Source organism: Dermochelys coriacea, chromosome 3 (genome assembly GCF_009764565.3).
Source record: "Dermochelys coriacea isolate rDerCor1 chromosome 3, rDerCor1.pri.v4, whole genome shotgun sequence".
Taxonomy (NCBI): domain Eukaryota; kingdom Metazoa; phylum Chordata; order Testudines; family Dermochelyidae; genus Dermochelys; species Dermochelys coriacea.
This window is the reverse complement of record NC_050070.1, coordinates 149,765,487-149,782,507: the sequence shown is the minus strand read 5'-3', so window position 1 is coordinate 149,782,507 and position 17,021 is coordinate 149,765,487. Positions and strand designations below refer to the sequence as shown.

Below are 17,021 nucleotides of genomic sequence, written 5' to 3'. Positions count from 1 at the left end.
ATCAGCTGAGCTGTGTGTGGGGAATCCAGGGCTGGGATAACGGGGGCTGCAGGTCAGGGGTGAAGGGCACTGGTAGAGCAGTGTGTGGGGAGCCCAGGGCTGGGAATAGCAGGGAGGCTGCAGGTCAGGGTGAGGGGCACTGTCAGAACTATTATGGGAAAGTGCAGACTATTCCTACCACTAAGATTCTAATTTACTAGCAGGGGGCAGGTCAGGTAACTAGGATTGAGCAATAGAGACTTTCACCTTTAGGTCACCAGTTTCACTCCAGTCCCTGTCAGTAGTGACTGAAAGCTGCTGTTATTTGATTTGATTTGATTTGATTTGATTGAGGAGCTGCTCATATTGGGTGGCCAGATCACAAAATCACTCTGCATCTGGCACCAGTTATCTCTGTTGTTTGGTGTCTCTGCTCAGGCTTCAAGGCCTGAATAGGCCTTGGAGACTGGCCCTCACATTTTCCCGTTTAGAGCACTGGCCCTCCAGGGCAGGGGTAAGGCACATTTGCTGGGGCAGTATGGGGTTCCATGCCAGATCCACATTATGGATAAAAAGACGCCTTCAGCTCCCAGGGCTCATAATCCAGCACCATGGTAAAAAGATAGGGTTAAACCCAGGTGTTGGCAAAATGCTCCTTTCATGAAGCAGGATGCTTTAGGCTCTCTAGGAGAATGCTGGTAAACTAGAACCTGGCACTTCCACGCAGCAGGCCTTTCTACCCACCTTTCCTCCAAGGAGCTCAAAGCCCTTTACAGTCATTAACAGCCTCCCAGTCCCTAATCTGCATTATGTCAGTAGGATTACCTCACTGTATAGACAGGGAAACTGAGACAGAGAAGGGAAGTGATTTGGCCAAGGTCACATAGCAAGTCAGAGGCAGAGCCAGGAGTAGAACCCAGGAGTTCTGTCCCTAGTTCCCGGTTCTAACCAATAACATGCAAAACATATTTTCACCATGTACCTGATCCAGGAGGCCCTGTGTGGCTTGTGGCTGCCTGAACAGTGCCCTTTGGGCCCCAGATAATGATATAGAAAGCAGAGCTGCCTCCTTAAGGCCCTGGGCAAGTAGGAGACTTTATCCTTGGCTCCCCTGTTAGAACAATTCCTCCAGCAGGTAATGGGCTCTGAGAGCAGCCCCTGTGAGCCTGGCCTGGGATGGAGCAGTGTGGGAACTCTCCCTCTGCAGGAACTGTACCAGCGCCTGGACCAGGCTCGCTACACACCACCACTGGAGGGAGTCGCCTTCCAGTATGGTTTCAATTCCACCTACCTGCAGAGAGTTGTTGCTTATTGGAGGAACCAGTTCAACTGGCAGAAGCAGCTGGAAATTGTGAACCAATATCCACATTTCAAAACAACCATTGAAGGTGAGTCTCAGCTGCCCCTGAATGCTCCCTTTGCCTCCTCTAGAGGTCCTGATGCCTCTTCCTCCAGGGAGCACCCACCTATTGCTCCCCTAGCGGCCCTGGTGCTCCTAACAAGTTTCCTCTATTTCCTTTGTCTAGCTGCCCCATTGTCCTGTCCCCTCACTCATGAATCACCCCTCCATTTCTTTCCCGTCCCTAGCACTCCATCCTTGGAGATCCCCCACTTCACTTCCTCTCACCTGCCCTCCTATGCAAGTTTCTCTGGAACCCAAGACTAGGCAGCTTGTTCCATGCAGAGCTCAGCATTGCAGTGAGATATAGTAAAGCAGGCAGAGGTATCCAAGGCATCCATTGTCTGCTAGGGTCACCACCTCACAGGAATCAGCTTCAGGAGGACAAATTTAGGACTCCTTTCCCAAGAGACGTAATTGCTGGGGTCTGGGCCTCTCTCACTGTGGCGTTATTCCTCATCCACAAAGGAGCAAACATAAACCCAAAGGGGTAGAGGGCATCCCCCTCCCAGCTCCAGCTGAGCACCTTCCTCTCTTTGCTGTGGTTTTCTGTGTGGCCCTTCCGTGAATACTGGCTAGGAATTTGCGTCTCTCCTTTAGGGTCTAGGCCAGGTGCTGAGAAGCAACTGGAGCCTTAACTTTTTTCTCTTGGGTTTGTGGCAGGGATTGAAGTCCATTTTGTCCATGTGAAGCCCCCTGGCATCCCCAAGGGTCAGGCAGCCAGGCCTTTGTTGATGGTGCATGGCTGGCCTGGTTCCTTCTATGAGTTCTATAAGATCATCCCACTGCTCACTGACCCAGCTGGGCACGGCCTGAATGAAGATTTGGTGTTTGAAGTCATCTGCCCATCCATCCCAGGCTATGGCTTCTCCGAGGCACCTCACCAACGAGGTGAGTGATCGGCAGGAGGGAGTTAATTAGAATCCCAGTGCTTTCTGGAATAGCATCTAGGAGACATCCCTGGAACCATGGATTAATTTTTGAACATTGGGAGTTGGGTTCTCCACGTGCTCTTTTAATAAAGCAAATCTGGTGATGGATTGATGGCTCTAGAGCAGGGGTGGGCAAACTTTTTGGCCTGAGGGCCACATCGCCGTTGTGAAACTCTATGGAGGGCCGGGTAGGGAAGGCTGTGCCTCCCCAAATGGCCTGGCCCCCGCCCCCTCCCACTTCCCGCCCCTTGACTGCCCCCCTCAGAACCCCTGACCCCCCGTTCCTTGTCCCCGACTGCCCCCTCCTGAGACCCTCCGACCCTAACCGCCCCCCCGGGACCCCACTCTCTATCCAACCCCACTGCTGCCTGTCCCCTGACTGCCCCGACCCCTATCCACACCCCTGACAGGCCCCCGTGGACTCCCACACCTATCCAACCTCCCCTGTTCCCCATCCCCTGACTGCCCCCTGGAACCCCTTGTCCCTTATCCAAACCCCCGTGCTGCCTACCCCTTCACCATGCTGCTCAGAGCGGAAGAAGCTCGCAGCCCCACCACCTGGCCAGAGCCAGCCACGCTGCTCGCACTGCCCGGCAGGAGCGGCAGGCCAGAGTGCTGGCGGTGCACTGAGGCTGCAGGGGAGAGGGAACAGCGCGGGAGGGGCCGGGGGCTAACCTCCCCAGCTGGAAGCTCAGGGGCCGGGCAGGACGGTCCCGTGGGCCGGATGTGGCCCGTGGGCTGCAATTTGACCACCTCTGCCCTAGATACTGGTATCCACAGAACAGGTACAGCAGGGGCAAGGCCAGGGCAGACTTCTCTCAGCCTGCCTCCCCTGACTTCTAGGGATCACACCTAAATAAGAGAGGGCAATTCATGCTCCAGAAACCGGTCAGTCCTTGGTGTCTCTGCTGGGTTGGAGGGGAGGGGGCATTTATGATGATGTTTGTGTTGTTGACGTGTCCAGTGGGAACTGGACTCAGACTTACAGCTCAAGTCACACAGTCCACTAAATGCCCTGAAAGTTAAAAGCTTTGTGCCCTATTCCTGGGAGCCAGGTAATTATTGCCTTGGTAAAAGGCTCCATATCTCATTTTTCTACACACCTACCCCAAGACAGCCAGTCACCCCAATCTTGGGCTGAAGTGAAACTAATGCTGCATAGACAATAGGCTCCGTAGTCCATTTACCACTTCCCTGAGACCCCCCCCCCACCAGTCCCCCCAGCCTGGAACCAGAAAGGAACCAGGATCCTAGAGGTGAAAGACTCTGTATCCTATTCTGTGACCCCCCTGAGCCAGCAAGTCCTCTTCTGTGCCAGCTCTTTCTGATGTATGATGCACAATAGGTGAAAACCATGCTGTACAATGGGGTGATGTATACCTAACAGATCCCTTTCCCGAAGGAATAGGGGTGCAATAGAACATGGGGCAATGTGAGGAGGGTGGTCATTAGAGCCAGGACACTTCATGGATTGGGGCGGGTGTTTTCCAGTGGTTGTTGGAGGAGATAAAGGAGGGCACTGGGAACCTTAACTGGGAGGCTGTTAAGGCCCATAGTATGTCCTGGGAGAAGATGCAGGATGAGTGAAGGAGGCAACGGGAGCAGAGACTAGGGAGTGGAAGAAGGGGAAATGAGGAGGGTGGGACTGGAGACTGCAAAGCTTTAAATGGGAAGCGCAAGTATGTGAACTTGATGCTGGAGATTAAGTGGGAGCCAGTGAAGGGATTTGAGCATGGAGGGTGCAGGTATGGGGAGAAAGATTAATTGGGATGAATTGCAAGGTAGAGAAGGCACAAGTGAAGAGGGAAGGAGAGTCTGTGCCTTATGTTGTATCTGGGAAAGCACCCTGCACCCTTACAGTGCTTCTTAATGATGATCCAAGCTGTCTACAGTCTGGGACCCGACCTCTCCATACTAGGATGAAGGCAGCTGGTATCTGCTTCATTCTAGGCTCCTGGTGCTTTCAGTGCTTGTCTTCCCCATGGGACATTGAAATGACTGCAATGCACTCATTTCTTGACCTTTTAACCCAAGTGTGCTAACTGCTTTGTGATAATGGGTCAGCTCCATCTGCCAGAGAAGAGTTAGTCTTTTGCAGTGATATTGGGAAAGTCCATGGGGCTGAGGTCACAAAGCTCTAGGGGTGGGTATGGAGATTTGGAATGTAGAGGTAATTGGAAACCTTCCAATCCCCAAGTCTCCCTTCACTGTGACCCAGAGCATCAGTACTAGGCAATACCCAACAGAACACTGACCTGCATCTCCTGTGGTATCAATGATTCCTCACTGAGGGGAGAACAGCTGTTTAATAATAGGTTTCTCCTTATGCACAGGTTTTGATACGCTGGCTGCTGCTCGGATATTTCACAAGCTGATGCAGAGACTGGGCTTCCAGGAGTTCTATGTACAGGGGGGAGATTTCGGCTCTCGGATCACCATAAATATGGCCCAGATGCTGCCAAAGTGAGTAGCAAAGGGGGTTAGGAGAGGGATAGTTTGTTCTGGTTCCTATGACACTCCCTGCCCTCCCCCTTGTACTCAGGACACACTGTTGCCAACTCTTGTAGTTTTATCCACAGTCTTGTGATATTTGGAGTCTTGCTCCCCAGCTCCTGGAGTCACATGGCTACATAAGAATCTCATTATTCATTTAAAACACAAAATAATATTTCTTGTCCTTGTAGTTGGAGAGAACTGAAAAATATGAACCCTAAATGCTTAAAAATCAAAAGGAAAATGGAAAGAACCAATAATGTACTGATTTTTTAAAAAACACATCCCAGCAAGCAGTCAGGCAACTCAGCTGGAGCCTCTGCAAGCTGCACCCTTGTATTAAGGATTCAGATGCTTGCCATCTTCTCCAATGGATAGGGATTAACATCAGTCCTCAGACTCCTGCCAAATTATCTGTGCAGCCCTTGTTTGAACAACCCTAGCCCAGAGAACCTTTACCAAAATATAGCTGACGAGCAGTCTCCAGGTGAGCAGGAGTCAGGAGGATTCTGAAACTATTTTTCTTGACTTTTCTGCATCGCTACTAGGCAGTAGTTTGGATTCTAGAGCAAGAAGCAAAGCTACAATCCCGTAAGGGGTTCTAAACTTTCCTTAGATAGAGTTACTCCAATTAGTAGAGAGTTCCTAGGATGTAAGCTGACCCAAAAACAAGCCCCATAACTGGAGCCTGTGAAGCTGATTGAGAATTGGTCCCTGTCCCCTTTGCATTTGTAGAGTTGTTTAATCTTAGGTAAAGCACTCTTCTTTCCTCTGATTTGTCCATACTTTTTCCTATGTATGGTGACAAGTTTCAGAGTGGTAGCCATATTAGTCTGTGTCAACAAAAAGAACGAGGAGTACTTGTGGCACCTTAGAGACTAACACATTTATTTGGGCATAAGTTTTCGTGGGCTAAAACCATGCAGTGGAAAATACAGTAGGAAGAGATATATATATATATATACACACACAGAGAACATGAAAAAATGGGTGTTGACATACCAACTATACCATTTTTTCATGTTCTCTGTGTACATAAATCTTCTTACTGTATTTTCCACTGCATGCATCCAATGAAGTGGGTTTTAGCCCACGAAAGCTTATGCCCCATTTGTAGTCTCGAAGGTGCCACAAGTACTCCTCGTTCTTTTTCCTATGTATGTTGCTATCACTTGGACTCTCTCCAGAGTTAGTGTCCTTTTTTAAAAAAAAGGACTAGCAGAGATCCAAAATTTTTAATGGCCATTAATGTTGTGTCCCAGTTTTTGGAAACCTCAAGTTTGGTACCCAAAATTAGTGGCCATTTTTAAAAAATGTTTGCCACAGTGAGTGCCCAAGCTGAATGTAAGGTTACAGCTCTGGCTTCACAGCTGATCTACACAGCCATCCTGATAATATACACCAGTACAAGCAACAATGCATAGCTGACTCCTGTTGAGTTTATCCTGCACTCTACCCCCAAAACCAGATCATTCTTGGGGCTGCCTTGCCGCTGCCTAGCTCTTCTTTTCCATTCTGGCTTTGTACATTGGATTATCCCCTCTTACGTATACCCCCACCTCTTTGCATTCATCTTTATTCATTCCCGTTTCATAGATCTCAGCCTATTTCTCAGGCTTGTTCTATTGCATTCATATTTCAGCGGTATCTAAAGTATTTGTGATCACTCCCAGCTTTGAGTCAGCTGTGAATGTGAACTGTGCCCTCTCCATCCCATCCTCCAAGGAAGCCTTAAGGCTTACAATAGACCCACCCGATGATCTCTCTTCCAAATCAGAAAGGAGAGGTAATGAGGAGATTCAGATCTGGTTGGGGAACCTTTGAGAGGCTAAATGGTAGCATGAGATATAAATTCCTTCCTTGCCTAAAATGCAGGCTTAGAACATCTGGGTGGAGGAGAAACATGAGGCTTCTCTTAGACGATGAAGTTAAATGTCAGGCTATGACTACACTGCATACCTTACAGCGGCACAGCTGTGCTGCTATAAGGACTCCCGTGGAGCAGAGTTCTCCTGCTGACAAAATAAAACCACACCCCTGACCAACAAAAGTTTTACTGACAAAAGTGCAGCGTAGACATAGCCTTAGACAGTGAGTTGTTGTAAAGCATGTGCTCCGTGTTAGCTCCCTAGGTGTGTTATACCAATAAAATAAAAAACAAGAGGATCTTATTAAAGGGGAAAAGGCAAATTGCCACATTTATTGTGAATACAGAAATAATCATAGTAAGCAGTTAGTTATAGCTATAACATTCCATTCAATTTCATATTTATTCACACATTCATTCATACACACACACACACGTTCTGCAAGGTTGTTATCATAGTTACCAGCCTTAGAGTTGCTCATGCCAAGCCAAGGGCCAGGTGGTCTGGACATGAGGTGGGAGAAGGGCCTTGTCAGATGCTCATCTGATGCTCCTAGAAGTTGGTTTGCAGAATCAGACCCCAAAGTTCTTACTTTCTAGAGTCCATTTTTATAGGAATTTCTTCCTATGCCAGTCTATGGGAATTGCTTCATCATGCCGTTGCTGAATCAATCAGCAGATGGCACATTCCTGACGGCTCTGTGCTGCCAGATGTTATCTTGTTCTTTGGTTCTCCCATCCTTGAGGCTGTTGGGTGGACTCCAGTCTGCCCTCCGCGGGTCCTCTGGCTATTTCCAGTTGACACCTTCTTCAGCCAATGGACACTGGATTCTTAGGCTGGCACCTCCCTGATCATTCAGTTATTATCCATACCAAGCATCCATCCACATACATCCTATCTCTATTTTAATCATAATTATTAACAAAGCGAGATGAATACAACAAAAAGGTGGGGAGTCTCTGGGTGCTGTTTCTGTTGTTACAGAGTATTGCTTTGAGTCTCTCTCTGTGTGAGTAGTTGTTGTTATAAAGAATTGCTCTGAGAACGGACTCTGTCTTAGAATGTACTAACACAATTAGCAGCTTGCAAGTTTCACACAGAGAGGGAGAGAAACAGTACCAAAAACCAAGAGATCTCTTAATTAGTAATACCCTGGAATTTAAACTATGGGGAATCAAACTCATTTGTGATTTTAATACAGAACTTCTTTAATATGATCCAACAGGTGAAAGGAGACCAAATCAAGGGGGAAGATGCTAAAGGAGTTAGTCATCATGGCCCAGATCTTTAAAAGTATTGAGAGGCCCACTGATTTCAATGGGAAGTCTCTGGGAGCTTTAGGGTTATGTGTGGTTCACCACAGGCTTCTCAGCAAATGCACAATGAAGCCTTCATTACCTAGAGTTCAAAATGAGGCTCTTAGGAGAACAACCCAAGCCACAGTGATGGCTGTGCCATGCCAAGTCAAATGCGAGTCTAAGACTGCTGTAGTTATTCTGTCCTCTCCAACACAGCTGTGCTGGTGCTTGCATCAGCTACGCTATCTCTAGTCTATTTGCTACATGTCTTCATATAAGGGAATTGTGAATACACATGCCTGAAGAGCTATTTATGGTTAGGAGAGAAATTCTTCCGGACGTACCAATGGGCCTACTGCAGTGTTGCTGTACTAGCACAGCTCTATCTCAGAGGGAACCTGGAGACAAGATCCCTTTTGTTCTGTTATTGTTAATCCATATTGCTGATTCTTATTCTATTCCTCGATACCATTGGTTCCAGGTCCGTGAAAGGGCTTCATCTGAATTTTGTCTTCATCACTTCAGGAGGTTTGGGGAGGCTGGTGTCTTTACTGCTGGGGGCCTACGTGCCATGGCTGGTGGGCATCACCAGGGAAGACTCCCGCCGCTTATACCCATACTTGGAGAAGAACATGTATGAACTTCTGCAGGAGACCGGGTATTTGCACATCCAGGCCACCAAGCCCGACACAGCAGGTAGAGTAGAGTCTCCACATGGCTAAGGAGTTTGCATAATAGACACACGTGGTCTATGAGATACCTGTCACATCTGGACAAAGGCCTAGAATGTTTGAGGAGCAATGTGGACTGAGCAAAGGACTAGGAACCAGAAACTCCAGAGTTCTAGTCAAGTTCTAACAATGATTTATTACACATGATTTTTGGCAAGTCACTGTATCTCCCTCTGTATGTTTCCTTAACTGTAAAATACTTCCCTACCCCACCAAAGAATAGATAATATGCTATATAAATTCTGCATTTATTATATTTTGGTTCACAAAGCATGGGTAAGAAAAGGATAGTGCGGGCACAGCATTCTCACCCTTCCACCTTCATAAACACTGACTAAGGGCACTCTAGAACCTGCTGACCTGTTCCAGTCACACCCATCGTTTGGGAATGCTATCCCCACTTCCTGCCTCCTTTAAAGTGTAGTTCCTTTGGACACTTTCCCGTCGTGCCATTACTGCCACCACCATGACTGTCCTAGTTCTTGGCTTCTCTCTGCATTAAAAAACTAGGGGGAGGCAGGTCTGAGGATGACAATCTGGGCTCTGCCATTACTAAATGTCCCACATGGAATTGCACAAAGGTGGGTAGTATCCAAAGTCTCTGCTTGAACCCTATAGGAGACTTCCTGGAAGTCCATTTTATCCTTAGTGGAGGTAATACAGTACTATGTGAACCTCAGAGCTGTTCTGTTGCTTTCCTGAATTAGGCTGTGGACTAAACGACTCCCCTGTGGGACTTGCTGCATACATTCTGGAGAAGTTCTCTACCTGGACCGATAGATCATTCCGGGACATGGACAATGGAGGTCTGGAGAGGTATGGAACAGTGGCATGCCAATGAATGGGTGTGAGGGAGAAATGCAACTAAAGGAAGGCTGCTCACAACAGTAGGGAGGTGAGAATCCACCACAGAGATCAAATTTAAGTAGAGGGCAAGAAAACATACAATTCTAAACTGTGCAAATTGCCTTGTGTAATGGATTGACTGCAGCACTACTGCATCAACACTCAGTGCCCTACAGATTAGTTTAGGGCCAAGTGATGAGAGGAGAACAGATAGGCTGCCCACTCTTCAAGGCATGTACTTGATAATGTACAGAGAGTAGCCCCTGTGACAGTGATGCTTCTCTGGTTCATCCCTCAATAGGAAATTCTCTCTGGACGACCTTTTGACCAATGTGATGATTTATTGGGTAACTTCGTCCATTGTGCCCTCAATGCGCTTCTACAAGGAGAATCTTTCCAAGAATCTCAACACTGCTCCCGATGCCAGGTAAAGAAGGGGTGGGATGAGATGCAGGCTAGACACCATTGCAGGCATATAGAATAAACCATCTAAGTACTTATATGGCTCCATCATTGTAGTAGCTGAGCTCGTCCTACAAATTTCAAAAACAAATCAATCCAGATTCTTATATTGGTACTATCACTATAACAAAAAGGGTGTGTTTTCCCCAACCTCTTGGAGAAACAGCTTGATTATTTTTGGAATGTAGAGGTGAGTGGTGACGTGTAGAATTTCTTGAAGGAACATGAAGTAACAGCGATGAGTTTTGTATGTGATGTGTTCAAAACAGAGGCCCATAGTCATTCTTGACTCTTCTGGGAGTGAGTTTAGTTTGAGGCTAGCTCCTGTGAGAGTTCTGTCTCCTACACTCATGAGCCTTTCCCTTTTGGTCAACAGTTTCACTGAATTAGTAAGTAATCACTTTTAGACAGACTACAACTAGGAGCTACAGATATAAGTAAAGAGGGAACACATGGAAGGAGAATTCAGAAAAGATATTTCAAAGGGAGTGGTCCTCTAGGAGAGGTAGTAGTGTGTTAATGTATTTAAGCAAATCATGGATGACTATCTGGAATTTGATATGGTGAACAAGTATTAGCTTTGGGTTCGTAAAGAGCTGAATGCCACTGATAAGGCTAAGCAGGAGCACTTTGCTGACCATGATTCCTCCCTTCCCACCCCAAGACTGGCTATCATTAGTTTCATGCACTATAGGGAAATGGAGAAAATTGTCCTTTAGGATGGAATTGATTCCTTTAGATTTGTATAGGGGAGTCTACATACAACAGCAACAGGGGCTTTAAAATGCAATCAGTTACTGAGAGGAGATGGATCGATTGCATGGGAGGGTGTGGGCTCCTGCTACACAAATTTAAGTGTAGTAAGGTTAAAGTGTTAAACTGGTCTAGTCTACAGCATGCAAAGCTGTTCTAGAAGCTGTGTGTTTCTAGTACAACCCTGCTATTTAATGGAATCATTTCACAGAGCCTGAACGGCACATATCACTTCTCCAGCCTAAGTAGTAAGCCAGAAGAGGGGAGGCACTCCCAGGAGGTAGCAGTACTTATGATGATGACGACTCAATTTGCTATGCTGCTGCAGGCCCTACCACCAACTACAGCCAGCAGATTTGGAAAATATCAAAAGATATGTTAAATATTTCAAGCATCAGCATCCAAACAGTTAAACCTATGGTGCCTGGTATTGATGGTCTGGCTATTGAAGAAAGATATACTATACACAATGTGTGAAACTGTTCAAGGGTTTTAACCAAATACAAGACAAATTTTGGAATTAAAGAAAATAAGGAGCATCATATGGGTAAAGAGATTCTGTAGTAGCTATGAGTTAACTAGCTAAACCAATTCATTAAGGAATGCTGAACAAGGTAAACTGCCTGCTCTAATCAGTGAAAAATAATTAGCTTAATGATATTGTCCTCAGTGTATAACAAAATGTAAGGTTCAGTTTATACCATTGAATGATAAGATATTGAATAGTCAGCTCAATTTGGTTTATGATGTCAAGTTGCCTTAATTAAAGATATGACAGCATGCATACAGAAAGGCAGAACTCACCAAATCAGGGTCACCAGGCCTGTCTGCTCACACTGGGCCAATTGGATTTATGATCTACAGGGGGTTTTTTTTGTTGTTTTTTAAACACATAAGGTAAGTTATTTTAATTTGCCACTAGTCCAATTGAAATTGACCACAAGGCAGACATATAACAGTTAGTTACATTTCCACTACCCTTCAAATTTCCAGCTACAGAGAATCTAAACAGCTTTAACCTACTGGAGAGCTTAGCTTGGGTCCAAACGAGATTCTCAGCCAATCATTCCATTTATCTTTGTGGATGGGTACAACACAGGGGACTGTTGGACAAAATTGTTAGCCAATAGATACATTTCTAAAAGGGATTTCTAGTATGTTAAAGTGAAGCAAATACCGTGCAGTGGTATGGACCAGAAGTAGCCACACTTAACTCGTTGATGTCCAGTGCGGTATATCACTGGAACCAGCAAGTTGAGACCAACACCTCGGCTGCTGGTGCTGTTGCATATTGCTCCCCCATCCGTTCATCATGACGCCACTACCCTTTGGGAATTCCAGTGGATCAAGGAAAATTAATGTCTCCCCATCCACCAGAACCTTAACAAAAACATTCCTCACCCCTGCTTGCAGTCATGTAAACCCTTTTGGACCCACATGTTTAACCTTCGCCAATGCAACTTCAACTCTGAAGAAGCTTGAAAGGCCAAATGGAGTTCACAAGAAGTCACAAACACACACGTCATGAAAGACCTGATGCAGAAGATCCCTGGCTTTGATCTCCTGCGAAGTTCATGAGCAACCCTAAAACACATCCGCACAAACCATGGCAGATGAGGATACTTGCTGCACAAATTGGAAAATTAAAGACTCTTAGTGTGCAACTGTGGTCACCCAGAACAGACCATGGAACATACAACTCAGTGCCCAATTTACAGATATGAAGCAGCTATCACAGCGACACTCTTGGCCATCTGACTTTAAAATGATAGTTGGTACTCTAAATATATATCAGCTGTACAAAGTATTAGTGAGCCATTTTTCCCCAGTATGCTCTGTATTGAAATATATTAAACTGCAATGTATGAACTCTTCTTCCTGGCACAGGTAGAGATCGCCAAGAACAAGATAACTGTTCTGCTAAGGTTTGAGAGACTAATATGCAAACTGGTTGAATTGTTGCAACAAACTGTGCACAGAATTCCAGTAACCTTGAGCAACCAGTGCAGACTGCATGGGAAAAGAGATATTAGGGTACTCCTGATACAAACGCATTTGGGAATTTTCTGTCACAGTAACATAAGGTATACATGCTACTCAGTAGTGAATATGTTTCAGAGTAGCAGCCGTGTTAGTCTGTATTCGCAAAAAGAAAAGGAGTACTTGTGGCACCTTAGAGACTAACAAATTTATTAGAGCATAAGCTTTCGTGAGCTACAGCTCACTTCATCGGATGAAGTGAGCTGTAGCTCACGAAAGCTTATGCTCTAATAAATTTGTTAGTCTCTAAGGTGCCACAAGTAGTGAATATGTATTTCCAAAACAGATTGCACTGTGGACTGTTTCCCACATTGATGAAGTAGTAATGATTTAATCCCTATCCTTCTGTATTTGTGTTGATTAATCTTGAACTAATACCCTTTGGTGAATAGATCTGATTGAGCTTGATTATCTGACATTTTATTAAGAGAACTAAATGCTTTAAATAACAACATCTCCCTCCACAAATAACATGTACTGATTTAAAAAGCTCTTAACAGGATGGGTGTTTTTTTTGTTTTGAAGGATTGGAGTGTACGTACCCACTGGCATTGCTGCTTTCCCCCAGGAGCTTGCACATTGCCCACGCTCCTGGGCAAAGAAGTTGTTCAAGAACATAGTCGTCTACTCCTACATGCCACATGGGGGGCATTTTGCTGCCTTTGAGGAACCAGAGCTCCTGGCACAGGATATCAGGCATTTGGTCAGAAAGGTGGAGCATCTATGAGCCATGAGCAAGTGGGGGGCAGGATGCACAGATAAATGGGAGCACATTGCTAGACCACCAGCCTGAGGCAATTATTAACTGCATTTCTAATTACACTTTATAAAGCCAAATCTATTTGCTTGGTAGCCACAGACACCAGCCTCAAAAAAAAATGCCAGACAGTTAAAAATCAATTTCTAGAGCTTTTAATTTAAAAATAACCATTAAATTCTCACTGAAAGGTATGAGTATTTTGTCCTATTTCATTCTAGGAGTATGTTAGAGGGCAAACTCCTGCTGTATCCTGAGAATGGGTGGTTGCTGTTTAGTGTGAGACAACATTGCACTGCACTTTAGCTTTTTAAGGATAAAATGGCCACCTATTTCTGAGCAAGGGCAGCAGGTTCCACAGAAAAGCCCATCCAAGTTGTCTTAATCTTTAGAGTGACTTGACCTGGGTTCAGTAGCTGAGGTGGAAGTGACAGGTGTGAGGGTCTTATTCTTCCAGGCATGTGTGTCCAAGACCCTCTTCCTGGATGGCTACAGAGCATTATATGGCAAACAGTGCCACAAAGTCTAGAGAGCACAGTATGTTAGAATGCACCATTCAACCATGAGGTCTGGATAGTCCTATGCAATGCAGCTTTCCCACTTTGTTTTCAGGAATTGTGCCTCACTGTAGATCAGTGCACTTGTTGTACGTTTCAGCACTGACCACTGAGTCTCTCTACCACAGTTGAGGGCACTCACCCAGGATATAGGAGACCCAGCTTCAATTCCTTCCTCTGCCTGATGTGAAGACCAGATTTGAACAGGGGCCTCCCACCTCTCAGAAGAGTGCGCTAGCCATTGGACTACACACTCATTCTTACTCCCTGGCCCAGCGTATATTTAATTATTACACCTAGTGAACAGCTTCAACAGGAGTGACCGAGCGCCCTACACTAGAACATCCCCTAGAGTCCTAGGCCACTGGTTAGAGCACTCTTGAGGGAAGTGGGAGACCCAGTTCAAATCCTATTCCACATCAGGCAGAGGGGGATACTGAACCCAGGCTTCTCACATGGCAGCGGTTCCCAAATTTTTCAGGGTCATACCCCCCTTCCCAGAGTTGGGACCATAGCTCCCAGGGGAGAAGGTAAGGAGGCCAGGGCTGGGGGCAGGAGCAGAGCTATAGCCTGGGACCAAGTGTAGAGCCACAGCAGGGCTATGACTAGACTGGAGCAGAGCTCTGAGCGGGTTTGGGTGGGACTCCCTCCCTGCCCCGTGAGGGCTGGCTTGGGCCCTGCTGCACCCTCTCCATGTTCCTCCATGTCCCACTAAAGAGATGCACCCCACAGTTGGGGACCTGTGTCAGATAGGATGTGGTAGACCTAACCACTGGGCTAAAGGGAGGCCACCTCTGCCTCCTATCTAGCCCCTGGCCATTTTTTGTGGAGTCAGGCATGCTTCAAGAACACCTACTAAGTCAGGGTCCATAGCAGAGATAGGTACCAATCACCAGGAATGAGGCAGAAGTGCACATACCCAGAAACTTAGCTGCCCTGGAGACTCATGGACATTTAGATGCCTCCACAGTTAGGTAGCAGCTGAGCAGAGATTGAGAAGCTCAGTGCAGGGGTGCTGGAACAATTTGGTTCAATGGCTCTCAGCACCGCCACTATACAAACTGTAAACCCTCTATAGGAGGGAAATCACTTCAAGCCAGGGGGGGTGCAACAGCATGCCCAGTTCCAGCACCTGTCTCAGTGGTGACCAAAATGTTGGATTTAGGCAACAGTTAGTGGATTGGGCCTAAATGACTTTACCATTAAGAGTTCATAAAGTTCTCTTTACATAGATTAAGAGGCATTTGTACAGCCCCAGGCCATGCACCAAAATTGGATAAAAGCCTAGCTGGTTGCATTGCAATAGGCTCATGCAACCCAACAGCTTTAAAACTAGCTCAAGTGATTTGGATCCAATAGAGCTCCCTTTCATAATGTACGAGATGAAGTCAGGTAGGTTTCCATTTCTCTCCCCTTTTATTCCAAGGTAGCTGTAACCCTTTCAAGTCTCTGCACAAGTCATCAAGGAACCAGGAGAGTTTTGCTGCTGAACAAGATCATAGAATTGTAGACCTGTAAGGGATCTTAAGATCTAGTCCAGTCCCCTGCACTCAAGGCAGGACTATGTATTATCTAGAGCATCCCTGACAGGTATTGGTCTAACCTTCTCTTAAGTCTCCAATGATGGAGATTCCACAACCTCCCTGGGCAATTATTCCAGTGCTTAACTACCCTGGAAGTTTTTTTCTAATGTCCAACCTAAACTGCCCTTGCTGCAATTTAAGCCCATTCCTTCTTGTCATATCCTCAGGTTAAGGAACAATTGTTCTCCCTCCTCCTTGTAACAACCTTTTTGTATTTGAAAAAGCGTGCCCACTCAGTCTTCTCTTCTCCAGACTAAACAAACCCAATTTTTTTCCCCCCCCAATCTTCCCTCATAGGTCATGTTTTCTAGACCTTTAATCATTTTTGTTCCGCTTTTCTGGACTCTCCAATTTGTCCATATCTTTCCCGAAGTGTGGTGGCCAGAACTGGATACGCTACTCGAGTTGAGGCCTAAACAGAGTGGAATAGAGCAGAAGAATTATTTCTCATGTCTTGCTTACAACACTCCTGCTAATACATCACGGCATACAGGTTTTGTTGTTTGGTTTGGTTTTTTTTGGGGGGGGGGGGGGAGGAGGGGGAGGGCGCACGCAAGTGTTATACTGTTAAATAATTTTTGTGATCCACCATGACCCCCAGATCCCTTTCTGTAGTACTCCTGCCAAGGCAGTCGTTTCCCCTTTTGTACACGTGCAACTGATTATTCCACTTAGGAAGGAACACTGTTCTTATTGAATTTCATAATATTTACTTCAGACCATTTCTCCAGATCATTTTAATCCTATCCTCCAGAGCACTTGCAACACTTCCCAGCTTGGTATCATCCATGAATTTGATAAGTGTACTCTCTATGCCATTATCTAAATCATTGATGAAGACAGTGAACAGAACCAGACCCAGAACTGATCCTTGCAGCATGACTGTGAACCACTGGTAACTACTCTAAGAATGATTTTCCAACCAGTTATGCACCCATATTATAGTAGCTCCATATAGGTTGTATTTGCCTAGTTTGAGACGCTCATACAAGACAGTATCTAAAGCCTTACTAAAGTCAAGATATACTGCATCTACCACTTCTTCCCTCCCCCCCCCCCGAAGACTTGTTGCTTTGTTAAAAAAAGCTATTAGGTTGGTTTGACACTATTTGTTCTTGATAAATCCATGCTGTTACTTTGCTTAATTATTTGCTCCATTATCTTTCTGGGACTGAAGTTAAACTGACTGGTCTGTAATTCCCCACGTTGTCCTTATTCCTCTTTTTATAGATGTGCACTATATTTATCCTTTTGCAGTCCTCTGGAATCTCACCCATCTTCCATGACCCCTCATTATGCTCCTTCCTCAGAAGTCATATGCAA

The 17,021-nt window shown here is 45.9% G+C and overlaps 1 protein-coding gene across 2 annotated transcripts in view; it reads left to right on the top strand.

Moving 5' to 3' along the window:
• LOC119853587 (epoxide hydrolase 1-like) overlaps positions 1–16,410 on the top strand; it is a 66,621-nt gene extending 50,211 nt beyond the window's left edge. The window contains exons 3-9 of one of the 2 annotated variants that reach the window (XM_043511572.1): positions 1,187–1,367; positions 2,042–2,269; positions 4,644–4,773; positions 8,451–8,665; positions 9,408–9,516; positions 9,848–9,973; positions 13,327–16,410. In XM_043511572.1, coding sequence (XP_043367507.1) covers positions 1,187–1,367; positions 2,042–2,269; positions 4,644–4,773; positions 8,451–8,665; positions 9,408–9,516; positions 9,848–9,973; positions 13,327–13,528 — 1,191 coding nt within the window. In that variant the 3' untranslated portion in view covers positions 13,529–16,410. The remainder of the gene's footprint in view (positions 1–1,186; positions 1,368–2,041; positions 2,270–4,643; positions 4,774–8,450; positions 8,666–9,407; positions 9,517–9,847; positions 9,974–13,326) is intronic. The other variant, XM_038396814.2, reaches the window with a different exon arrangement.
• Positions 16,411–17,021: the final 611 nt, after the last annotated feature.